General features: G+C 41.3%; 1 protein-coding gene across 3 annotated transcripts in view; it reads right to left on the reverse strand.

The window, feature by feature from the left end:
- The window catches only part of Vti1a (vesicle transport through interaction with t-SNAREs 1A), a 328,073-nt gene that overhangs the window by 302,796 nt on the left and 1,563 nt on the right, over window positions 1-23,714 (reverse strand). For all 3 annotated transcript variants that reach the window (XM_059256394.1, XM_059256412.1, XM_059256404.1), the window contains exons 2-3: window positions 18,748-18,806; window positions 11,826-11,936 (exon numbers count right to left, since the gene is read on the reverse strand). In XM_059256394.1, the coding sequence (XP_059112377.1) occupies window positions 11,826-11,936; window positions 18,748-18,806 (170 nt within the window). The remainder of the gene's footprint in view (window positions 1-11,825; window positions 11,937-18,747; window positions 18,807-23,714) is intronic.

Consider the following 23,714-nt stretch of genomic DNA (forward strand, 5'->3'; position numbering starts at 1 on the left):
CTCATGTTAATGACAACATTTAGGAGAAACTACAGACTTTCTCTGCCTCTAGTCACAATGGTGACTTCTAATGGTTTCTGGGAACTGTTAATTATTAGGAACTGGAAAAAGTATATGAAAGAAAGCCAAAGACATTGCATGTGTATTCTGAACTCCAGATGAAAACTCAGTACAAAGACAACTCTAAATAGTAATAAATGCATATGATAAAATGACATAGAATATATAATATCATAATTCCTCTACCTTTATTTCTGTCTCTATTCCCACAAGGTCAAGGAGAAAGCTTGCTTTCTGTTACCATAGATTAATTTCTAAGATGTCTTTTAAAAAACAAAATGTACTGGCACACAAAGCAACGCAAATACGAAGGTCATGCCTGAGAATGCAATGGAAGACTTCATGTCTCAGCCTTTTGTGTAAGCTCCTGCAGCTTGCCCCCTGGAGCCCCGAGGACGATGGTTTACATTTTTTAGGATTTTCAAGGATCTTCTGACCTTGAGGTACTTTAACCTTTTAATTCTGTAATTACAGGATTATTGTCTGTACACAGCAAAGTTACCAACTAAAACTTAATGCAACTCTCCAAGTGGTTTCCTATTTATGATCCTATTGGACCTTCATCCTTCCCCCTTCTGTAGGCAGCCTTCAAAAGTTCCTACCAGAGGAGTAAAGCACAGTACAGACATACAAGTGCAAGAGGGCTCGGGACCACAGGCTCTGGGTTTTCTCACTACTTCCCACATGTGTCTTAGAAATGTGATCCATGAACAAATTTAGCTTCAATACAATATAAAAAAAGTATTAACTACTTCTAGCAAACCTGCAACAATATTTATCTGATATTTTTGAAGTGTAAATAAAGCCTTTGAATAGAATCCCTGGATCAGACAGTATTTGCAGTGACTAACCCTGAGCCACATTCCTTCAATAAGGAAAAGGAAGAAAAGTTTAAACCTCACTAAAATAGCAACTATCAACCCGTAGGTTTCTAACTGAAATGAAAACTTTCTTTTCCTTGTTTAGTTTCAGTATCATGTGACCATGAATAAGACAACTGTACTCTCCTCTCCCTTCAGCTGAAATGTATTTGTCAGTTAGGCAAGAGCATAGTGAGCAACATGGAGGATTGTGGGGATGTGCTCCACACACAACATGCACCGGGTTAAAAACGTACAACGGGGCTGGAGAAATGGTTTAGAGGTTAAGAACACTGGCTGTTCTTCCAGAGGACCCAGGTTCAATTCCCAGCACCCACATGGCAGCTCACAACTGTCTGTAACTCCAGTTCTAGAGAATCTGACACTCTCACACCAATGCACATAAAATAAAGTTAAACAAATTATTTTTTAAAAAAAAAGTACAATGAGTATACGCAATGCAAAAATATCTAAAAGAAGAAAAACCAACAATTGTTAGCTGGTGAGTATGTGAAGAAGCAATGGCCAGTCATAAAGGTCCAACAAGTGTCCAAGGAAAACTTCAGAGCAAACAAAAAGGGGGGGAGGGGGTATCTTTGTTTTGACTCACAGGAAGTCATTTTAAGAAACTTGTTTAATTTTATAAATTAGATGCTTTACAGCAAGGCTAAGGCTGGGCAAAGTGTCTTTCCAAAGGATAACTGGATCCCTCTCCTCATCTTAGGGATGAATTACAGTTCTGTCATTACCAATAGAAGAGCTCTCCATTTTCACAGGCGGGTTCCAGCTCTGAGGGAGAGCGCTCTTCCGGCGGTGTTCAGGTGTTCAACAGTGAGTGGGGTGACAAGCAGACTGTTTCCTTAATCTTCTAGGTCAGGCACGCTCCAGTAGCTTGGTGTCTGATAGGACTGGGGAAATGAAGTCTCTGTCCCTGGTGTCCTATGGTGGCAACACTCGGGCACTTCAGAGACAGTTGAGCACTTACTCCATTATCTAACTTCTTAAAAGCAAGGCAAAAACAATTTAAAGCAATTTGACTCCATATTTAAATTTTCTTATATCCTTAAATGATTTTTTTCAGCCTCGGGAGGACACAAATTCAAGCAAAATAACAAACAAAAATGAAACTATTTTTACACATGGCCCACTGCCTGCCAGGTTTGTACTAAGTTAAAATCAATACCAAAGTCTGGCAAAGTCCATCCGAGCCCTACTTTAAGTTCTTGTACAAGAAAGCTTAAAATAGTTGACAGAGCACACGCCTTCAACTACTATTACACAGCTTGAAAACCTCACCCTGAAGATCAGATCTGGCACAATCCCATCACCACCAGCCGAATGCCCTGAAAAGCTGTGTGCAAAGTCAAAAGTGCCTAACCCACTTTGAGCTCTGCTCTGAACCTCACCAATGCAGAAGTGGATAAAAGACAATAAGAATAGCATAAAACGCAACTGAGAACTCATGGAAAAAGAAATGAGACGTCAGAACCATTATCTATCATTTCAAGTTACCAACTTATTTTAGTTTGGCAAAGCACAAAATTGACGTGTTTTATTCAAATATTGTTGTAGCCCTAGGGCCTAAGTATGAAATATCTAGTTCAGTTGGTAGTGCTGTATTATACAGCCATGAATTCCCCTTGAGCATCAACTTTAAGAGGGCAATGAACAGATGGGAACTGGTTTGTTATGGAGTCTCTTCACAAATGTCACCCCGCACTGCCCTCCTCTCACCTTTCAGGTTTGAAGTGCACCAGGAAAGCACATTCATAAAAGACATTTCACTTAGAAATGAATTAGCTGCTGCTATGTCCAAGGAATCGAGGGTCACACCTGAGAAAGGAGCAGGATGCCATGGGAACCAAGTAAAAAGCATATGAGGTTGATGCCAGGGAGACGAAGCAGTGTACGGATGGCGACGGCAGTCTCTGGCCATCCAGTTACAGAATATCAATCAGATGACTTCTGACCACGACACAGTTTGTAAGCAACTGGTGAAAAGTTTACTATTTATGAGCAAACAATTTAACATTAAGACAGAGATGGCTTTTTGACTATGGCAATTAACTTCCTCATGTTCCAAACACCAAATAACATTTTCCCATTAATTTTTAAACCAATGTGGCTTTAACTTAAAATAAACTGTACATCAAAAGAATGTAAAGTAAACAGCCAGGAACACAATTTGACGAATTGGATTTATTTAGTTTATTTCTCTAAACAGGGACCATTGGCTCTCTTTAATAGGCTGACAGTTGCACTGGGCTGGTTAATAAAACATTCAACACAGTGTCTTCAGCCAATATAGAAATGCAAATCCCATCAGAAATATTTTATTCATGAGGCAGTAATTTCTGTTTCTACCATAGATGCTTCCTTTCTTTTTTTTTTTTTCTTCTTTTTTTAATGGCACTCTACAAACAAACAGTGCCACCTAGTGACTAATGAGAAAACCAAATCTGTCACAGGCTCATAGTTAATCTATATATATAAAAATTTCTCTTATTTTCTAGTGAGATCACGAAAACAAGTAAACATCAAAAAAGTTAAAAGTAGCTTGCCATTAAGAAGGATAACTGAGAAGACTTCTAAAACCAATAAACCACACACACACACACACCCCAATTTAGCATTTTCTCTAAAAAATACATACTTTAGCTACATAGAAAAATCAAGGCGCAAAGCTATACAGAGAAACCCTGCCTCAAAAAAAAAAAAGAAAAAGAAAAAGAAAAAAAGAAAAAAGAAAAGAAAAAGAAAAATCAAAACATTATAAAACCTGAATAAAAAATGGGTTCCTTTAATCATAAAATGATTAAATGACAACATAATTTTAATTTTCATTTAAACAGCAAAGCCCATCTTAGACTCTACAACCACAGAAAGGTAAGTTTACACAGGATGCATATGTGGGTACACACATATCTGTACCAGGGCACACGTGACCTATGCCATGGCTTCAGTGAATATGGAAGTGATTTTCACAGGTCATAAAAGCCTACAGTACCTAAAGTCAACAGTCTCAAGACTGAGGTGGTTGTCATAAAATCAGTCACACTGGAAAAGTATTAAAGCTTCATAGATGAAGAAAATCTATTAAGGCCAACCTCAAAGTTAGCAGCAGGTAAGTCCAACAAGAAAATGCTTCCAATGCTTAGCTCAGGACCTACTTCCCTCAAGCACACATAATGGGGCGGGCTCAAGAGCACAAGCCTTCCATTCCCTTGGTGGCAAAACAGAGCAACACAGGGCGCGGCCCACCTCACAGAGGGCAGTAACTCCAGCTGAAAGCAGGCTTTTGGTGTCTTCCTACCAAGCTGGTTCACTTTCTGTGTTCATCTTTGAAATCAACAAGGCCCTATAAGCAGAGTTACCAAGGTTAAGAGTCTAAACAAGAATCTTACAAACAAAGATGGCCAGTTGCATGACAGCTTTCTAATCATTTTCCCTGATGGGACTGACAAAATCCTCTTCTTAAGGAGAAGCATATGTACACACATGTGTGTGCGATCTAAATAGACCACTGCCTTTCCCCTGAAAGGTCACAAGTATGTACAAATGCCTAAAAGAAACAGTTGACAGTTTCTGATTAAGAAATATTGAAAATGTAAAATGAGTTCAAAGTTCAACCAGCTCTGGGAACCACACACGTCTGCTAGCTAGCCTTGTCAACACTGTGTGTCTCCCTAAAGGAGGTACCTTAGAAAAGAATCCCATTGGCATTACACCCTGGAGTCTGCGAAACCCCGAAGTCACAGTCTCTTTCTCCTACAATTGTGTGAGAGTTCAATGAACAATACACATTAAATGTTCAGCCCCAGTCTACCGATGGTACATTTTAACATGGAGGAGAAAGAGAACAGAAATGATCTGATGATCTACAATAGAAGTGTGTGAAGTGTCCAGCACACAAACCCGCTAAGTGGTATTAAGAACTGCAAAACTAGATACTTGTTACTAATGTGCCTTCTTAGAAATGATCCTGATTAAAAGCTCCTTCGAATATATTCACTGCAGCACAATAAGTTGTCAAGGAAATAAAAAGTAATACACAGGTTTTCAACACAGGTTTTTAACATCACTGAATAAATAACATGCTCCTGTTAAAATGATCTAGAATTTATAGATATCAAAATGTAAATATTAAAACATACATTTTTTAAATGTGGATGGTATGACAGCATTATTATGGAAAGTTATGCAAAGGAAAGAAGAAATTGGAAAACAACCATCCAAAATGTAAAACCTGACCCTCCTAGAGCAATAGGTCTAAGATGATTTTGTTCTTCTGTCTACTTTTCTTTGCTTTTCAAAATCTTTTGGAATCTTTTGCTATTTTTATACAGAATGAATAAGTATAATCTTTGTAAACAGCAGACATGTTATGTGTACATGGTGAAGGGGAGGTTCTTTGCTCAGACGGTCCTGTCCAGTCTGGTATTACTGGTCTGGGGTTGCTCAGGGATTCACCATGACCACAGATACATGTTAATACAAAAAGGCTTTTTATTTAGGTACTGGCATCCAATGTAAGGCCAGGACTGCACACGGGAGCACTCCTGAGACACAGCCCCTAACCACATTAGCCCTATGCTTATCAAGGCAAACCCACAAGATTCTATGTATTCCGTCTGTGTAGGCAGAGTCTGACTTTAACACGTCTTGCAGTTGTCCTAGTCATCTTTTCACAGAGTGAGCAAGTTTGATTACAAAAGCAAATACAGCAGTCTTATGACCTACTTAAAACAGCAAATTTTAAAAGATCAGTCTATTTAAGAACAGTCTTCAATGTCTGGAAAAAAAAATTGGGAAGTGGGCTGCTAGGGTACAGGCCTGTACAAGTTAGGGGCCTGTTTAGCTTTTTGGTCTCTCAAGTATAGTAAGTCTACACTTTAAATGTAATGTTCACCATCACATTAGCTCCTGTATTTCTTGTTAGAATACATGTATGTTCCTGCAAGAAGGTTCAAGTATGTGATAATTGCTACATATTAAAGCTGAGACCAGCCACACTTCTAAAGATGCTTTGAATGTTTCCTACAGTTCCCACAAAGATTATCTCGGGCAGCCACAAGTAAAAGGAAACAGAATGTAAACAGAAGCATCAAGTTCTTCATCTTTTGAAAAAAAAAAATTTACATTCCTCTTCCTCATTCCCACTTCTTTAGTCTCAGACTTTAAAAAGAAGATGTATGCAGGCTGGCTGTCCACAGATACTCAAGTTGTCTGTCACCTGTGAAAAGAGACAGCGCAGGTAACAGCAGTAAAAGCTTCCAGCTGTTTCACACCATCCTTTGAACCCTGACCTAAGGGACCGACTCCAGCGGTCTGCAGGCAGCTGGATTTCTGGGCGCATTCAGCCTCACTGCGGAGACTGTCAATAGAAGTGCCTCTCTCTGATGTAGGCAGCTCTGCTCTGGGAGCTGGACTAACAATCACATCACATGGCCTGCCAGACAGGAAAGGACAGCACTCTGGCACCCTGACCTGGGAGAGGAGCGGACTTAGACTGGGGGACAGAGTGCCACTTCCAACTCCATCAGTCTGACCCTCCTTGCTGTGGGAGTGTGCTGTCTTAAAGGAAGCTCAGCTCTGCAACAAGAAAAAAATGCAGCTACAGAAGTCAACCACAAGAGGGTGCTAGCATCACAAGCAATATCAGGGGTCCCAAGCACTCAACAGATCTTTAGTCTCCTGGTTCACCACACACTTTTCCAATTCCTTGCTATTTACTGAGTCTTGGTCAAACATCTTATACATGTTTGTAACTTTAAAAAGACAACTTCAATGGGGTTTATTTATTGTGTTTTGTTAAGAAACGATCTTAAACTTGAAGGGAAAAAAAACAACCCTCAGCTCACCGTTTTTCTCCTTTCACTGGTTCATTTTCTTTGAATACTTTGACATCATGGCCTTTCTGTGCTAACCTCATGTGCTCTCTCCCAGGAACTGAACTGCTCTTACCTGTTAACTCCTGAACTAAGTGCTTCACACATCTTGTTTTTCAAGCCCTAGGGAAGCTCACACCGATACTGACAACATAAATTCCAAGAGCAACATGACACACCTGCACTTTCATCTTCTCAGGAATCCCCTCCAAGGTCCACATTAGAGTTTCAACTCCACAAAAACAACACCATTATGCTGATCCAAATTCAGGCTGTATTCCAGAACTTAGGACAGGACCTAGCATACAGCAGGGCTAAAGAAGACTTGATGAACACCTGTAATCCATCTCAGCCTCCTTGGTTCTATGGTTGTATGTTGAAACCAGTAATCCACAACCATTCTGTCTAGAGACCATAACATGAGATGAAAGAATGTATGTTAAAGAACTTTACAAACTGCCAATTGTGGTGATATTTTATTTGTGCTAAAATGTAGTGATATTTTATTTGTGCTGAAATGTGGTGGTATTTTATTTGTATGTTAATAAATAAAGTTTGGCCGGGCGGTGGTGGCGCACGCCTTTAATCCCAGCACTCGGGAGGCAGAGCCAGGTGGATCTCTGTGAGTTCGAGGCCAGCCTGGACTACCAAGTGAGTCCCAGGAAAGGCGCAAAGCTACACAGAGAAACCCTGTCTCGAAAAACCAAAAAAAAAAAAAAAACCAAAAAAAAAAAACAAAACAAAACAAAAAAAAAAATAAAAAAATAAAGTTTGCCTGGAGATCAGAGGTAATAGCAAGCCATTAACACAAAGGCAGGCAGTGGTAGCACACGCCCTTAATTCGATCACTTGGCAGGCAGGGTCACTGCATGTTCAAGGACACACTAGGGAACAGCCAAGCGTGATTGACACACACCTTTAACCCCAGTAGCAACCATAGAGACTTGGAGGTCTGTACAGACAGGCAGTGACAAGGAAGTGAGGTAGCTGGACTAAGAGCCAATGGGAGGGCAGAACAGCAAAGTAATAAAGGTGCAGGTTAGACAGGAAGTTGCCCCCCTTTTGGTAGCTGCGGAGCTGGAGAGGTAAGGTTGGTGGCAATCATTATTTCCCTGATCTCTAAGGCTTCCACCCCTATATTTGGGTCAGTGTTCCTTATTTAATAAGACCGGTTAGAAATTCGTCTACAGCCAATCACTATGAGCTATCAGTGGGAGATGAGCAGAAAGACAAATGTCACATGTCCTCACTCACTATGTCAATCCATAGAAACACATGTAGAACAGTGGTCACCAGAGTCAGGAAGGGGCAGAGGGAGGCAAAAGAAATTAAGAGGGGCTTTTTAGGTATAAAAAAAAAAAAAGTGGTAGTGTGGGGAATAGTAGTCATGGGCAGAGAGGGGGCAGACTTGATCTATACAGTGGGCATATGCATGCATGGAAATGCTCCGGTGAACCCTATTAATATGCAATTAGAACATATTTAATCTTAAAAATAAAAACGGATTGGCTAGGGGCTTGGCTCAGTGGTTAAGAGTACTGGCTGCTCTTCCAGAGGACCCAGGTTCCCAGCACCACATGGTGGCTCACTACTGTCTGTAACTCCAGTTCTAGGGGATCCAACACCCTCTTCTTCCTCTGCTGATCCCAGGCATGCAAGTGGTGCACAGACATACATGAAAGCAAACTACTAGTGCACATTTTTAAAAAATGTTTTAATACTAGGCATGGTAAAGCACACCTTTAATCCCAGCACCTGGGAGGCAGAGGCAGGGGTAGCTCTGTGAGCTCAAGGCTAGCCTGGTCTATATAGTAAGTTCCAGGTCAGCCAGAGGTACATAGTGAGGCCAACCCTTCCTTCAAAATAAAAAAAAAGGTAAGTAAATACATGAATAAAAAGCACTGGTGAAATGTTTCCAGACAAGAGAAGCAAGCTGAAACAGTGAGTACTCGCATACGTAAACATGATTACTTAGTGACGTCATAGGAAATGACGTTTAAGTTCACAGTTGTTGGTTCCGTTTTTCTTCAGAGTAGAAAATATAACAGAGAAAGGGACACTCATCCAAAAATATAACTTCTAAATACCTAAAGTAAAGGAGTCTACCCAAAATTAATCTCTTTGGGGAAACAAGTAGATTAAACACTGGGTTAGGTGATGTGGAAGCTATGGAAGTGAGGTAATCTAGCATCTAACATGAAAACATTGAAATGAAGCGCAGGGTTCTGGGTAATTCAGTGTCTAACATGAAAACATTGATATGAAAGTCGGGGTTCTGGGTAACTTAGCGTCTAACATGAAAACATTGAAAGTCGGGGTTCTGGGTAATTTAACATCTAACATGAAAAGGTTAAAATGAAAGTCGGGGTTCTGGGTAACTTAGCGTCTAACATGAAAACATTGAAATGAAGCGCAGGGTTCTGGGTAACTTAGCGTCTAACATGAAAACATTGAAAGTCGGGGTTCTGGGTAATTTAACATCTAACATGAAAAGGTTAAAATGAAAGTCGGGGTTCTGGGTAACTTAGCGTCTAACATGAAAACATTGAAAGTCGGGGTTCTGGGTAATTCAGTGTCTAACAGGAAAACATTGAAATGAAGCGCAGGGTTCTGGGTAATTCAGTGTCTAACATGAAAACATTGAAAGTCGGGGTTCTGGGTAATTTAACATCTAACATGAAAAGGTTGAAATGAAAGTCGGGGTTCTGGGTTGAGCTGTATCTCCAGGTTTACATGCCGAAGCCCTAGTTCCCATTACACAGCATGTAGAGGTACTTCAGAGAACCGGTCTTCTAAGAGATTAAATTCCAATGGGGCCACTAGTGTGTGCAGATGTTGTAAGGACAGGAAGAAGCCATCCACAGACAGGAGAGAAGCCTTGCAATGGGGTCACCTTTTCTGGCCTCCAGACTGTGGCCTTCTGTTAAGACAGCTCTCCTAAATGATACATTTGTTGCTGGGTTTTAGGGGTGTTTGAGGAAGCACTCAAAAGAAAAAAAAATGTCTGCAAAAATATTCCATAAAAATGAGATAAGCGAATTAAGAATAATCCTTACAGATATTTTACTGTTATCATTACTTATCACTGGACAGTAATCTTAGAATTTTCTTTTTTGTTGTTGTTTTTGTTTTTGTTTTCTCGAGACAGGGTTTCTCTGTGTTGTTTTGGTGCCTGTCCTGGATCTTGCTCTGTAGACCAGGCTGGCCTTGAACTTACAGTGATCCGCCTGGCTCTGCCTCTCGAGTGCAGGGATTAAAAGCCAGGCCAGAATTTTCTAAGTATAAATTGGAGTTGACAAGTTCTGTTTTTTAATGCACTATATAGGATACAAATTATCAAATCAGTGTCATTTTCTTCCTATCCCAAATTTCTTCTGCAAGAGAAGTCAGCCTCTCAAAGAGCAGTTGGAGAAGATTTGACCCAGTGGAACACAGGAACTAAACACTGACATTTGGAACCATCATAGACCCCCACGCTACCACCACCACCACCCTTTTTTAAAAATAGGAACACAGTGGCATTTCTATCAGAGTGACTTTCGGTTTGGAACTTCAATGTCCCTCCCAAAGCTCACACATTAAGGCTTAGTGGGCTGCCTGTCGGGGCCCGACTGGAAGGCGGAGTCTTTAGGAAATGGGGCCGGTGAAGAAGTCCGGCAGTGTGGGATGTCCTGCATGGGGACGGGGACAGTGGCTACTTCCTTTCTCTCTTTGACCCGGCCACCACAAAGAACTGTTTTGCTTCAGCACGATGTTCTAATAGCCACAGATGGAGTCCTCCGCCACTCTGACCCAAATCTGCCTTTCCTCCTCACCTGCCACCTCTCAGCTCTCAGCATCCTCTCACCGTCCCTCACCAGAGCTGACTAACACAGTGACTAATGCAGCCTTCTTCCTTCTCAGGGAATTTCCCACTGAGATGTAAGTCAGAATGCTTCCGAGCTCAGAAGCATTTCCCTGAATCCCACTGCCACTGGTAGGAAGGTATAATGCAGTCTAGAAGTGTACTTTCCAAATAAAAAACTAAGGGGGAGCCTGACACAGAAGGATCCTTATAAATTCTTTACCCAGATCCACAAACACAGCAGATTTGTGTGACAAAACGTAACTGTGTCACTCACAGGTAAGGGACAATTCTTTCTTCACCTGCATGTTCTTTTACTTTAAATGTGAAGAGTATGAAATTTAATTTGTTTACTGAAATTCTAGTTTGCTATGCCCATCTATACAGAACAACTGTTACCATTGCATTTATTACTTTATCTCTTTATCATTCACAGTATTTTATCAGTGTATTTATCTGAATCCTAAAGTTGTGGTGAAATCCAAATGACATAGAATGTACTACTTTAGGTCCTTCCAGGTGCCTAGCAAACTGAGGCTAGACAAATTCACAGTACTGAGCTGTTGAACTCCACTTCTTATAGAATGGAAAGTCTACACGTCCAACAGTTCTCCATTCTCCTTGCCCCGTCCCAGCAAGTATGGTTTTACTTTCTGTTTCTGGGTCTGACCATTCTGGAAACTTTGTACAAAAGGATGTATACCTCATGTGTCTTCTGGGCGTGACTTCTTTCCTTTTGCCTTGTGTCCTCAAGGACCCACTATGCTGTAGCATATTCAGAAGGCTGACACGTGCCACCTTGCCCAGTTGTTTACATGACTGCGGTGCTTCCAAACTCGGTCCTCATGCTTGTGTGGCAGCTGACCCACTGAGCCATCTACTCAGCCCCATGAACTAGAAAGGAATTGTAACCAATGCTAAATACTAGTAAGTACTATGCTGACTCAAGGACTGTGCATCTTGGATCTAGCTGAGAGCCATGTCCTCCAGCCCCCATCATTTGCCACCTCTAACTCCTGTCCTCTTCCTAAACAAACCTGTGTTCATCTTTTGCAGGAGCTCTGAGACTGTGTATTTAATGCTGACTAAGGCCTGGGGAGGAAACAGCAAAGAAATGAAGCACAAGTGCCAGCTTCACACTCTGAGGACAGCAGAGGGGGGAACCGAACTCACAAAATCTGTTTCCAGCTTTCCCATTTCTTGCTTGTAGCTTCTCATTCTGTTGCTGTACATTCCTCGACTTTGGGGTGGAATTTCTCGGACTTCCAAATCCATCTGTTCAAGCTGAAGTGGGGAGAGAAAAAGGTGAATCACATGCATATTCTTTATTCGCCCAAATGGTTAGCGCTAAAAGAATTAGATTCTAAGTCCTGGGTTTGCAGCCGAGGAAGCAGAACTATGGCGCTGGCTGATCACAATCAAGTAACACTGGAAATGCTTTAGTGCTTGCATCCTGATTGGCTCAGGAAGCAGAGAGAGTGACAGTGGCTGCTAAGCTGCTTGCTTTGTTGAGAACTGTGCGTTAATTAAAACACTCTCATGAACTTGTCCTCCTTGGAGCAGCCCACTGTCCGGTGCAACCTGATCTAGTCTTCTGACTGTGACTCTCCAGAAAGATGGGAGATTGTTTTCCGTGGCTCATCTGTGAAGCAGCAGCCTGGCTTGGTCATGTAAGGAAATTTCTCTGAGAAAGTCTTTCCTAATTAGGAAAATTACATACAACCAACATGTGACCTCGGCCGCCAGCCTAACTCTTACACGTTAAAACCACACTGATGAGGTGCTAATGGATATGGCAATATGTTAACTGCACCTTGCTCACTGAAATCATAGGAGGGCATGCTTTAGCATCTGTCACCCTGTAACGCTTTGGATACAGCACTTGAGAGTTTAATGGGTGCTGAGAGAGACATGCAATAATGGTTCAGAGTCCAGGCTTCGCAGTGAGACAATGTTCACACTGCAGGCTACTACTCACCAGTCATGGGGGCCTCAACGGAGGTCTTAATGACCCTCTGCCTCATCTTTCCTCACCTCTAAGATTAATCTCTTTCCTAGGACAGTCATGAAAATTAACTGAGTAATCCCTATAATGTACTTAAAGCACTGTATCACTAGGTTGACAGTAACTATAGTAATAGTTACAAAGAAATAGAGCAAGCACTCTACAAGGCAGCAGAGGAAGCTAATTTGTACATGCCCCTAAAAGAGGAAAGACCGGGAACAACAGCAAATTGGCCTAGACTATGGCAATAACATCCATGGAAAAAGATAGCAATGTTTTTGCCTCTGAGAGCATTCCAACACATCATGGCCAACACAAGCTTATCACCTAGTGTCTACTGGTGAAGACTGAATAACTATAGTAGAATACAGATGGACCAAACAGGAAATTGTAATTAAGATATGTACTTTTATAAGAAAAGAAGATACTTTTAATTAGCTCTTTTCAAACAGTGATCGTGTAAGTAACTGAGATAGCTCATCATAAATGTGAAGGCCTAATATCCCTTCCCAAGGAGATATTTTGTGTGTCTGTTTACCCATCAGTGGCATGTTAGCTGCTCTTATAAAAATGCTATGAATGTAGGCGAGACCACTTTGAGACTTTGCTTTTCATTCTATCAATGTATAACCAAAAGCAGGATTTCACTTTCCTTTCCACTGTCATTATTAATCATTTTAACATTATGCTTTATATTTCTTTTGCTAAGTTTCCTAAAAAGTAGCTAGAGCCTCTCACTAAACCCACTGCTCACCAGTTGGCTAGAATAGCTGGCCAGCTCCAAGGATCTGCCTATCTCCCTTCCCTGACCTCCCAGTGCCAGGTTTAGACATGCACAACCTAGCCCAGTTGTTTACATGACAGCTAGGTTTCCAAACTTGGGTCCCCAGGCTTGTGTGGCAAGAAATGAAATCATCACTATGAAGGCACTGAAGTCTCTGACGGCATCACTATTTCTGCCTTTGTGTTTTAATTTTTGAAGTTAGCATACAAAGTAGTGGGTTTACTGAGGCATTTCCATACACTTTGCTCTCATTTGTCCTCACCCCTTGTCTCCCTCTGGCTGCTCAGCTTCCTCCTCCATTTTTCTCCTCTTCTCTCATGTCACATGCATTCAATCACCCTTTTTTCTCTCTCCTTCCCTTAAGAACTCTCCACTGCTCACTGTCACCTTCCTAGTTTATTGTCGCCCCCCCTGACACACACACACACACACACACACACACACACACACACACACACACACACACACCCCTTCTCTCTCCATCTAGGATCTGTGTAGCAAAAACAAGAAGTCTCTGCTTTTCTGAGTCTGGCTTCGTCTACTTAAGTTTCCAGTCGCATCCACTTTCCTGCAAATGTCATGATTTCATCTTTACAGGAGAATATAATTCCATTATGTGTGCATCACATTTCTTTATCCATTCGTCAGTGAGTGGACATTCAGGCAGCTTCCATGTCTTATCTACTGTGGACATGTGGGTATGTAAGTATCTCTGGCAGGACATAAACGTCCCTTGGATATACACAACAGTGGCATACCTGTGTCATTTGGCATTTCCACTTGGAGAGTTTTAGGAACCCTCCGTATTGATTTCCATACTGCCTCTGTAGTCTTCATTCACGGCAACAATGAACACGTTCCTTTCTCCACCATGCTTGCCATACTGGTTACCTTTTGGTTTGGTTTGCTTTTTTAATTTTTTGAGACAGTGTCTAATACAGCCCAGACTAGCCTTGAACTTACTGTGTACCCGAGGAGATGACCTCTAAACTTCTGCTCCTCCTGCCTCTTCTTGAGATTCCAGCATCTGCCACTCCCTGGGTCCTCGCCCTTGGATATGCGCTACTGACAGAAAAATGGGACCTCTAAGGCTTTAGTTTGCATTTCCCTGATGGGAAGATTGTGAAACACTTTCTACTAGCCTGTTTCTTTGACTGGAAGATCTGTTTTCTTGTGCCTAGTTTTTATAGTTCTTTACATTTCCTACACACTAAGCCCCACACCCATCTGAAGTATAGCTGGCAAAGATTTTTCTCCCGACCCATAGGTTGTCTCTTCACTTTGGTAATTATTTCCTTTGCTTTGTGAAGTTTTTCACTTTCCTGTAATCTTATCTGTCAGTCTTTGGAGCTATATTCTGTTAGAGTCTTTAGGAAAGGTCTTGCTTCGGCCTATATCTTACAGTGTTTTTCAGAGCTGGAGAGATGGCTCAAGGTGAGCTTACTGGCTGCCTTGCCGAGGACCTGAGTTTGATTGCTGGACTCTCTGCCAGGTAACTTTGCAGCCTCTTGTGAGTCCAGCTTCAGGTGATCTGACACCATCTTCTGGCCTCTGTGAGCACCCACAAACATGTATGTGCGCACATACACATAAAGATAAATACGCTTGCCGTAGCAGTTTCAAGCTTTACACAAAGTTCTTTGGTTCCTTTTCAACTGATTTTTGTGTAGGATGAGAGGGAAGCACGTACTTTCACTCTTCCACCTGTGGGATGCAGTCTTCACAGCACTATTTGCCGTAAAGGCTGCCTATTCTGCAATGGATGTTTCTGATATCTATGTAAAACAAAACAGGTGGCGTAGCTATGTGAGTTTGTTCCTGGGTTCCATTCCAGTGGTCTCCACGGCTGTTTCTGTGCCAGTCCCCACTCTCCTTAGTTACCATGGCTCTGTAGTATCACTTGCGATCAGGTTTCATGGTGCTCCCAGCACTGGTGTTTCTGCTGAGGATCACTTTGGCTACGTGGGATCCTTTGCGCTTCCATATGAATTCTGCATTGCTTTTTCTAGCTTTATGAAGAATGACACTGGGGTTTTGATGGAGAGTAAACTAAACATGTAGATAATTTGCAAAAATATAGCCATTTTCATAATATTAATTTTGCCAATCTGTAAGCATAGAAAGGTTTGTCATCTCCTGGTTCTCTTTTTCAACATCTTTAGTGTCATAAAATTTATATTACTGAGGTCTCATTTCCTTGGTAGTTTTGTTCTTATTTCTTCTCTTTTTTGAAGAATTGTAAATGGGAATTTTTTTCCTGATCTCTTTCCTGATAAGTTCATTCATTATTTACTGACTTTTGCATAGTAATGCTGTATCCGACTGCTTGGCTGCGAGTGCACACTAGATCTAAGCACTGTCTAGAGAAGTCTTTAGGATCTTTCAAACAGGACCATGTCATCTTGAAAGGGTGATAATTTGGCCTCTTCCTTCCCTGGTTGTATTCTTTTCAGTTCTTTCTCATCATATCACTCTTCTTGGACTCCAGTCTTACTCAGCACTGTGCAGAGTAAGACTGGAGAGTGTATACCTCTGTATTTATTTCTTGTAAAGTGAAATCTGTCTTATTACAATCAAGAATAAGGACCACATATACTCATTCTGTTTTCATGACACTCGTGTAGCCACTGAAGAGTAGAACACATGGTAAGTCCAGTAAGTACAGTGTCCATAGACTACTACAACCATCCTAGCAGTCAAATCAAAATCAAGCTTTTCTGTCAGCTTCCTCATCAAAAGAACAACATATAATCTAAGATATCATTAAAACTAAATAATTCAACTTTCTGAACATTTTGAACAAACAAAAATGTTTATTTTAGACTCAAATCTTTATATTACTAATAATAAAGTATTGCAAGCTCCATGAGGGCTTAGTTATGGTAGAACCTCAATCCTAAACAGACCAGCTTTTTCTCATTATCAAGTAAACAAAATGTCTCCAGAGGGTAAAGAAATACAAATAGTAGTTCTGAAGAGGAAAAATATATCAAGACCCCCATACAACTAACCGGTTGTATCATTTATAGTCATCCCACTAACCAGAAGGAAGAAGTGTACTGATTGGATGCTTTGCATCTAAAGTCAGTATCTTCATATGAAAGGCAAGAAACTGAAAGAAACAGCTAATATAAAAAGAAAGAGAAGGGGGCTGGAGAGATGGCTCAGTGGTTAAGAGCACAGGCTGCTCTTCCAGAGGACCTGGGTTCAATTCCCAGCACCCACATGGCCGCTCACAGCTGTCTGTAATTCTAGTTCCAGGAGATCTGACACCAAAAAAAGAAAAGGAAAGAAAAAGAAAGAGAAGGAAGGAGAAAAGGATAAAGAAAGAGAGGCATTAGAAGCTGTAGAAACAGAGATGGAGACTGTGGTAGCAGCCTGCAGCACCTACAAGTCATACGGCACAGAGACAGTTAGTCATTCTGACCACAAGGAGAACAAGAGACAGTGAAAACTGAGGAGCAGCTCTGTAGGTCCCAGTCACGTCGACCCCAGGAAAAGAATGCTGTGCAATGGGGGACAACTTCCTCCTTGAAACCCCCAAATCTGCTGCCTCTGGTACATGGCTCCACCACCAAGTATTATCCAAATGTCAGACTCTTCGGCTGCCCTCTAGAGAAGTCTCTGCCTTCCCAGAGATTCAAAATGCCCTTGAACTACCTAAGGGTCCAAGGAGGTTCTGAAGAAAAACAATATTCAAGAAGCCTGAACCCCTAGCCACACCTAAGGTAGTGTTGCAAAAGTTATGAGTAAATAATAGCAGTTCATGGAAATCTTTCAGAAAACTGCCCTCATTCTACCAGTACAGGTACGGAAGGAACACCAAACGGTGACCTCAGTACTCAGACAATCCACCCACTCACTCAGCCCACGATACACAGCAACTATCTATCCAACAGTTTCTACAACACTTAGCTTTCAACACCCAAAACTGGAACAAAATACGCTTCCCTCTTTTGCTCCCTTGGATTTATGGTCATGAAAAGGCAGTGTATGAGCCAGGGCTCAAGGTATAAGACACCCAGGCACAAGGCCTATAGAGCACACAGGAGAGTGTGGGACCTCAGGCCCCACATTTCCTGCCTTTCTAAGCCTTGGTCCTCATCTATAATGGTGGTGGTAACATACTAAACATCACTCCACCATGATTTTCTGATGCTCCTACAGGGTTCTCTGTGCATGAATGTGATTTTCTAACAAGTCTGTCCACATCATATCTCAAAGTCTGTCCACACAGAGCAACTGAAGAATGAAAGACGACTCGCTGGGACAAAGAGCAGGCTTGCTTCCAGCTGTATGTGGCTTATTGCCCCGGCTTTGTGTTCCCACTGGAAAAGTGTTTGCATCTCCTCGGTGGACACTGGGGCTCAGGGAACTAAAGCAACCACACTGACATCCTGGCAGCTGCTTCTGTTGTAACAGGAGGCTTCAGTGTCTCCCTCAGGAGCCTCCTGTCCTGGGAGCTGCAGCAAACAGCCCAGTCAGCAAAGTGCTTGCCACACAAGTAGGAGGATCTGAGTTCTGATCACACAACCACATAAAAGCTGGCTGTGGCGAGATGCATGCCTGCAATTTCAGTCCTTGGAAAGGAGACACGGGATCTCTGGAGCTCGATGGACAGCCGTTCTAGCTGAGTTAGTGAGCCTGGGGTCTAGGGAGAGACCTTCCCTCAAAACAGAAGGTGAAGAGAAACTGAACAAGACACCTGATGTCAACTTCTGGCCTCCACACCAATATGTACTTATGTGCACACATATGCATGTACACATGTGTACACACACACACACACACACACACACACACACGCAAATGAACATGTACATAAACACACACACACACACACACACACACACACACACACACACACACACACACACGAAATCTCACATCTTCTGTGAACATCCATAGGGACTGGCGAACTTCTTCAGCTTCCAAGTTGGTGGCAATCTCAGACTTTCATCAGTTTTGAAAGACAAGTTATCCCACAGGGGATTTGAGAGAGTTAAAGATTATAACACAATGCACTTCCCCTAGTGTGTGGTGTGCCTTTACCAAACATTAGCTACTAAGATCATGTACTAAGAGAGTGGTTCTTAGGAGGTGTATTCTGAAGGACTATAAATTAGAGGCTGACATTTAATGAGCCACTTTATTAAAAAGAATAAGATCTCTAGAAGCTACTAAATCTCCTTGAAAAGGGATGAACTGGGAAGTGGGAGGCAAGTGCACGCATGTGCACAGCACACACAGCGGGCTCTGGGGTCGGCTCAAGGGGCTGTGTTCAGTGCACCCCTAAGGCTACGCACCAGTTCTCTGGCCTCTTCAAGCTGTTTCTCCACGTTGGCAACCATTTGCTTCTTCTCATCTAAAACAAGCGAAATCAAAGAAATGATGATTATACAACATAAACTGAATATGCAGTGTTCTCACCTTCCTAGTGCTGCAACCCTTTAATACAGTTCCTCATGTGTGGGGACCCACAACCATAATATTATTTTCACTGCTACTTCATAACTGTGATTTTGTTACGATTATGAATTGTAATGCAAACAGCTATGTTTTCCGATCGTCTTAGGTGACCCCTCTGAAAGGGTCATGTGACCCCACATGTTAAGAATCACTGCTCTAAAGCCTCGTATTTTAATATACCCTTCTCCTTTCTAATCAACCACATCAAAAAAAATGTAAAGACAGCAGACCGTTCTGTGGGGGCTGGAGAGATGGCTCAGCAGTTAAGAGCACTGGCTGCTCTTCCAGAGGACCTCAGTTCAATTCCCAACACCCACACGATGGCTCACAACCATCTATAACTGTAGTCTCCCGGGATATGATGCCTTCTTCTGGCATGGAAATATACATACAGGCAAAACACCCATATACATAAATAAATCAATCTTTTTAAAAAAATCATTCTTCAGTAGCTTACAAACCATACTGAATATTGACTTTGCAGTATGTAGAGATACATAATCCAACAAAGGGCCAAAGTTTTAAGAGGTCATATATTTACAAAGAAGACTTTTTCCCTGGTGGAGATTATGCCAAAAATAGCAGACACAGTGGTGACCTGAGAAGTGTGCTAAGTCACCACTGTAATAAATTGGAATCCCTGATTTGTGACTATAATTTAAAACTCATATATAAAAACACTTGCACAAACCAGGCAAGGTCTTGTAAGTCTTTATTATTATATACTTTCAACAGTGTTAAGAATAAGGTATGAGGCTGGAGAAAGAGGGCTCAGCAGTTCCAAGCATTGGTGCTCCTGCAGGAACTAGGGGTCAGTTCCTAGAACCTACATGATGGCTACAGTGTCTACAACTCCAGCTTCAGGGGAACTCCAGCATTGCATGCATGTGGTGCACACACATGCAGGCAAACATTTATATACATAAAACAAAATTTTAAAAACTTTTTTAAAAAAGAGTAAAGTATCATAGAAGAAATAGATATTTAGTTTTGACTTCTGACTCCAAACCCAAAGCCACTGTCTTACTCACTGGTTGGGGAACCTGGACAATAAATAATTTCTTTCTAAAATCTGGCCTGTATTTTCTAAATGGAGTTTTAAAATATACGTGTATGTGCGTGCGTGTGCGTGTGTGTGTCCCAGTGAATGACTTTTTTTTTTTTTTTAAATATTTATTTATTTATTATGTATACAGTGTTCTGTCTGCACATATCCCTGCAGGCCAGAAGAGGGTGCCAGATCTCATTACAGATGGCTGTGAGCCACCATGTGGTTGCTGGGAATTGAACTCAGGACCTTTGGAAGAACAAACAGTGCTCTTAACCTCTGAGCCATCTCTCCAGCCCGTGAATGACTTTTAAACTGTGCGGTGCTGAATCTCAATGGTTTACTTGGATACTATAACAAGCCATAACCTCAGCCCCTTTCTCTAGTAGGTCATCAAATTCATTTACAGACCCCACCTACACTTCATGTTGACCACTTTCAGTTTTCTGCTCAGCACCCTTTTCTTTTCAACACCCACTCCTCTCAGACTCCCATCTTCCAGCAGGACAGAGAAAGGCTGCTTTCTTATACGACTCTACCTTCCAGTCAACAGCTGGACTCATCTTAAGTGGCTCAACCCCTTGCTCAAACTGGGGTTGGGGAGGTACATATTCAAAGAAGCCAGTCAATTTTCTAGAACATACTATTCCTTCCAAGTAGTGAGGAGAGTTGCGGCACAATTTACATTATGAAAGCCTGTCAAACACCACCTCAGCCTGCTGCTGGATGTCTTTCTGTATGCTGTGAATATGTGTTGCTCTCACTGGTTGATTAATAAAACTGCACTGGCCTATGGCAGGGCAGGATGGAGCCAGGCAAAAAAAAATCCAAGAGAGATAATAAAAGGAAAAAGGAGAGTAAGGGGAGATGCCAAACCACCATCCAAGGAGCAACATGTAATGAATGGGACACAGGTAAAGCCACAGACCAAGTGGCGATACAAAGATTAATAAAAAATGGGTTAATTTAAGATGAAAGAACTAGCTAACAGAAAGCCTTCCATAAGCCATACAGTTGATAATTAATGTAAGCCTCTGAATAATTTTTTTATAAGCGGCTGCAGGACCTCAAGGCCGGGTAGAACACAGGAAAATTTCCAGCTACATCAGCCAGTTGATCAAAATTAACATTAGCAGTGAAAAAGCATTCTGAGTATGTCCTCTTGATATTCTGGGATGAAAATGACCTGTTTGGGTCTGTCTTCCCCAAAACCCATCATCCCAGGCTAAAAATGAGAAGAAAAATGAACAAAGTGGGAAAATCCCAATCAAGGAGTGTTCTGCCAGTGTCTTACTGTGACTCAAGTAAACCATTTGCTCATTAAAAGTGGGGCATTCCAAACTTACAGCCTACAGGAGTCTAAGGAGCCATGACAACTTAATCTTTTGTAGGATCCATACCTGGAGCAGCAAAATGACATTAGGTTTAAAAAGGAAAAGAATTCTTTCTAGTTTTAACCAAGACAAAGTGAATAAAGTATGGATTTCAGTCAATACCAAATAATACAGATTCAGGACTTGTAGGAAACGTGTCAAGGTATGGTGTTAACATGGGCTGCTGACATGGGTAAACGGAATTATTCCCTCCTTCTAGATACCCTGATTCAAAACCATTTCCACTTCTATATCCCACAGCCCTGAGCAGACTTTTCTTCAAATGCAGGTTTTCATCAAGAGACTTTAAGCTCACTCTAGTTTAGGCACAGAAAGGAAGGGAGGATTTAAGTGCAAGGTTCTCTTTAAAGTACAGTTACCAGGACGAAGTCTGGAGAGCTAGATCCTGGTCAACCCCGCCCGCTGCCGACTCAAGCACATAGATTAGATGATATCCCCCAGGGCTATTGCGTCATGCTTCCTCTGGTTGTGTTACATGACTTATTCGCATTTTACAAATTCCTAAGATTAAAAAGATCACCCTTTCCCTCTCATTCTACAGATGGAAGAGGCAAGCTTACAGAGGCCATGAAATCTCTTCACAACTACAAGTGTAGTGAGTTTAGGCAGAAGTGGGGTCCTGAACAGGTCTGACAGCAGCCCAGTCTTAATCACTTTGCCACAACACATTCTTGGCACACTCTATGTCTCTGTGAATGGGGAGCTAAGAAAGTAATTACAAATGAAATTCTGGTGAGGGTCCTCCCATCTGCCCACTGTAATGGAAGCTCGGCCCCAGTGGAGTATTCTTCTGCTAAGGAATTCACTCCCAACACCACAAAATCAGGATTTGGAAATTAAGTGAGTTATGGTCCCAGCTCATTGATTTTCCTAACTTTTGAACAAAACAATAATCATTAAAAATCAATCTAACTTTAAATTCAGTAACCACAGAGTATTCATTAAGGGACTCAACCATCTAAAAATCACAGCTATTAAAATTAGTTAAGATTCAAACACTTCAAAGAGCAAAGTTTTTTTTTTTAATTAATAAAGCATCACAGAGTAATCAAGTTTCTTTTTAAATTTTCAGAATTTTTTTTTTCTATTCTATTTGGAAGTCACCTTAATACGTATACATGCACAACATAAAGTAGTTCATTTCCACAGATTCTGGGTACTCTAACCTAAATAAATAATTATTAGGGGGAATGAGCTACTTTGACTTTAAAGTTTGCTCCAATTTTTTTTTTATCTTAATTCAAGTAAATTATAGCTCATCTTCTGGTCTATTTCAGGTGAGTGACACAATCACTCTGATGCTGTGGGGTAGTATAATGACTAGTAATTATAATATTAATTTTAAAATATTAATTAAAAATAAAAAACAGTATGCTCCTCTACTGCTTTTACTATGGTTAAATTATTAGTTCTTGTTAGTTCATAAACTCATGAAAAAAATATCTTTTTTCTCTCAATTAGGAGCAGATTAAAAAGGCAGCAAGCACAAGTTGTTATTAAGAGGAAAACCACTGTATTTTAAAGAGCTATTTAATTATTCAAGTACACGTTTTTTCCCACAGTGCCAGCAATACAATTTCCTTTCCAATGAATATGGTTGCTGTGTTTGGGCTTCACATTACACTACACATAAGAATAGGCAGAACAGTATCTTTATTTTTTAAGACACTTAATTCAACTGTTTCCTTCTATGTGGTAAGGATTTTAAACACAAAGGCAAGAAAATTCAATTGTAGCAAAACCTATTTTCTTAGGAGTCTTCACAGCTCTGTACCCTGGATGATATTACTTTATTAAACAGTCTTTCAATACTAAAGCTATTTGCCCAAGAAATATTTCTACTGCTAAAAGTAAACAAACAAAAAGCACATTAAAATACAAAATGAGCAAAATCCAAGGGCAGCTACGAGTCCTGGTGCTCTGAGGCTCTGGGACTCAACTCAAAGGCAGAAGACTCAGACAATGGTGACAACAAAATCAGATGATCTTGGGCAGCGGAGAAAAGTGGGGTTGAAAGAACAGCGAGGTGAAGTATCATGAAGGCAGGAGGCCATCATCCACTCTGTCCACCAAAAATCTCTGAGGCAACACAGCTCCGCAGTATATGCTACCTTGGTTCTCTCCTCTTGCTCCCTCACTTGAACTCTAACCTCTTTAAGCCATCATTCACCTCCTTCGGAACTAACTGGGACTTCGGGAGATGAGTGTGGTGTTAGGTTCAGAGGTCCTGGCTTCAAGCAAATGTCCCTAGTAACAGAAAACAGGTGGGAGAGGGGGACAAGGACATAAAGGAAGAAAAGTATTTATAACTCAAAGATTGGGGGAAATTCTGGAAAGGGGATAAGGAACAAGTTAGATCCAA

This window comes from Peromyscus eremicus, chromosome 1 (assembly GCF_949786415.1).
Source record: "Peromyscus eremicus chromosome 1, PerEre_H2_v1, whole genome shotgun sequence".
Taxonomy (NCBI): domain Eukaryota; kingdom Metazoa; phylum Chordata; class Mammalia; order Rodentia; family Cricetidae; genus Peromyscus; species Peromyscus eremicus.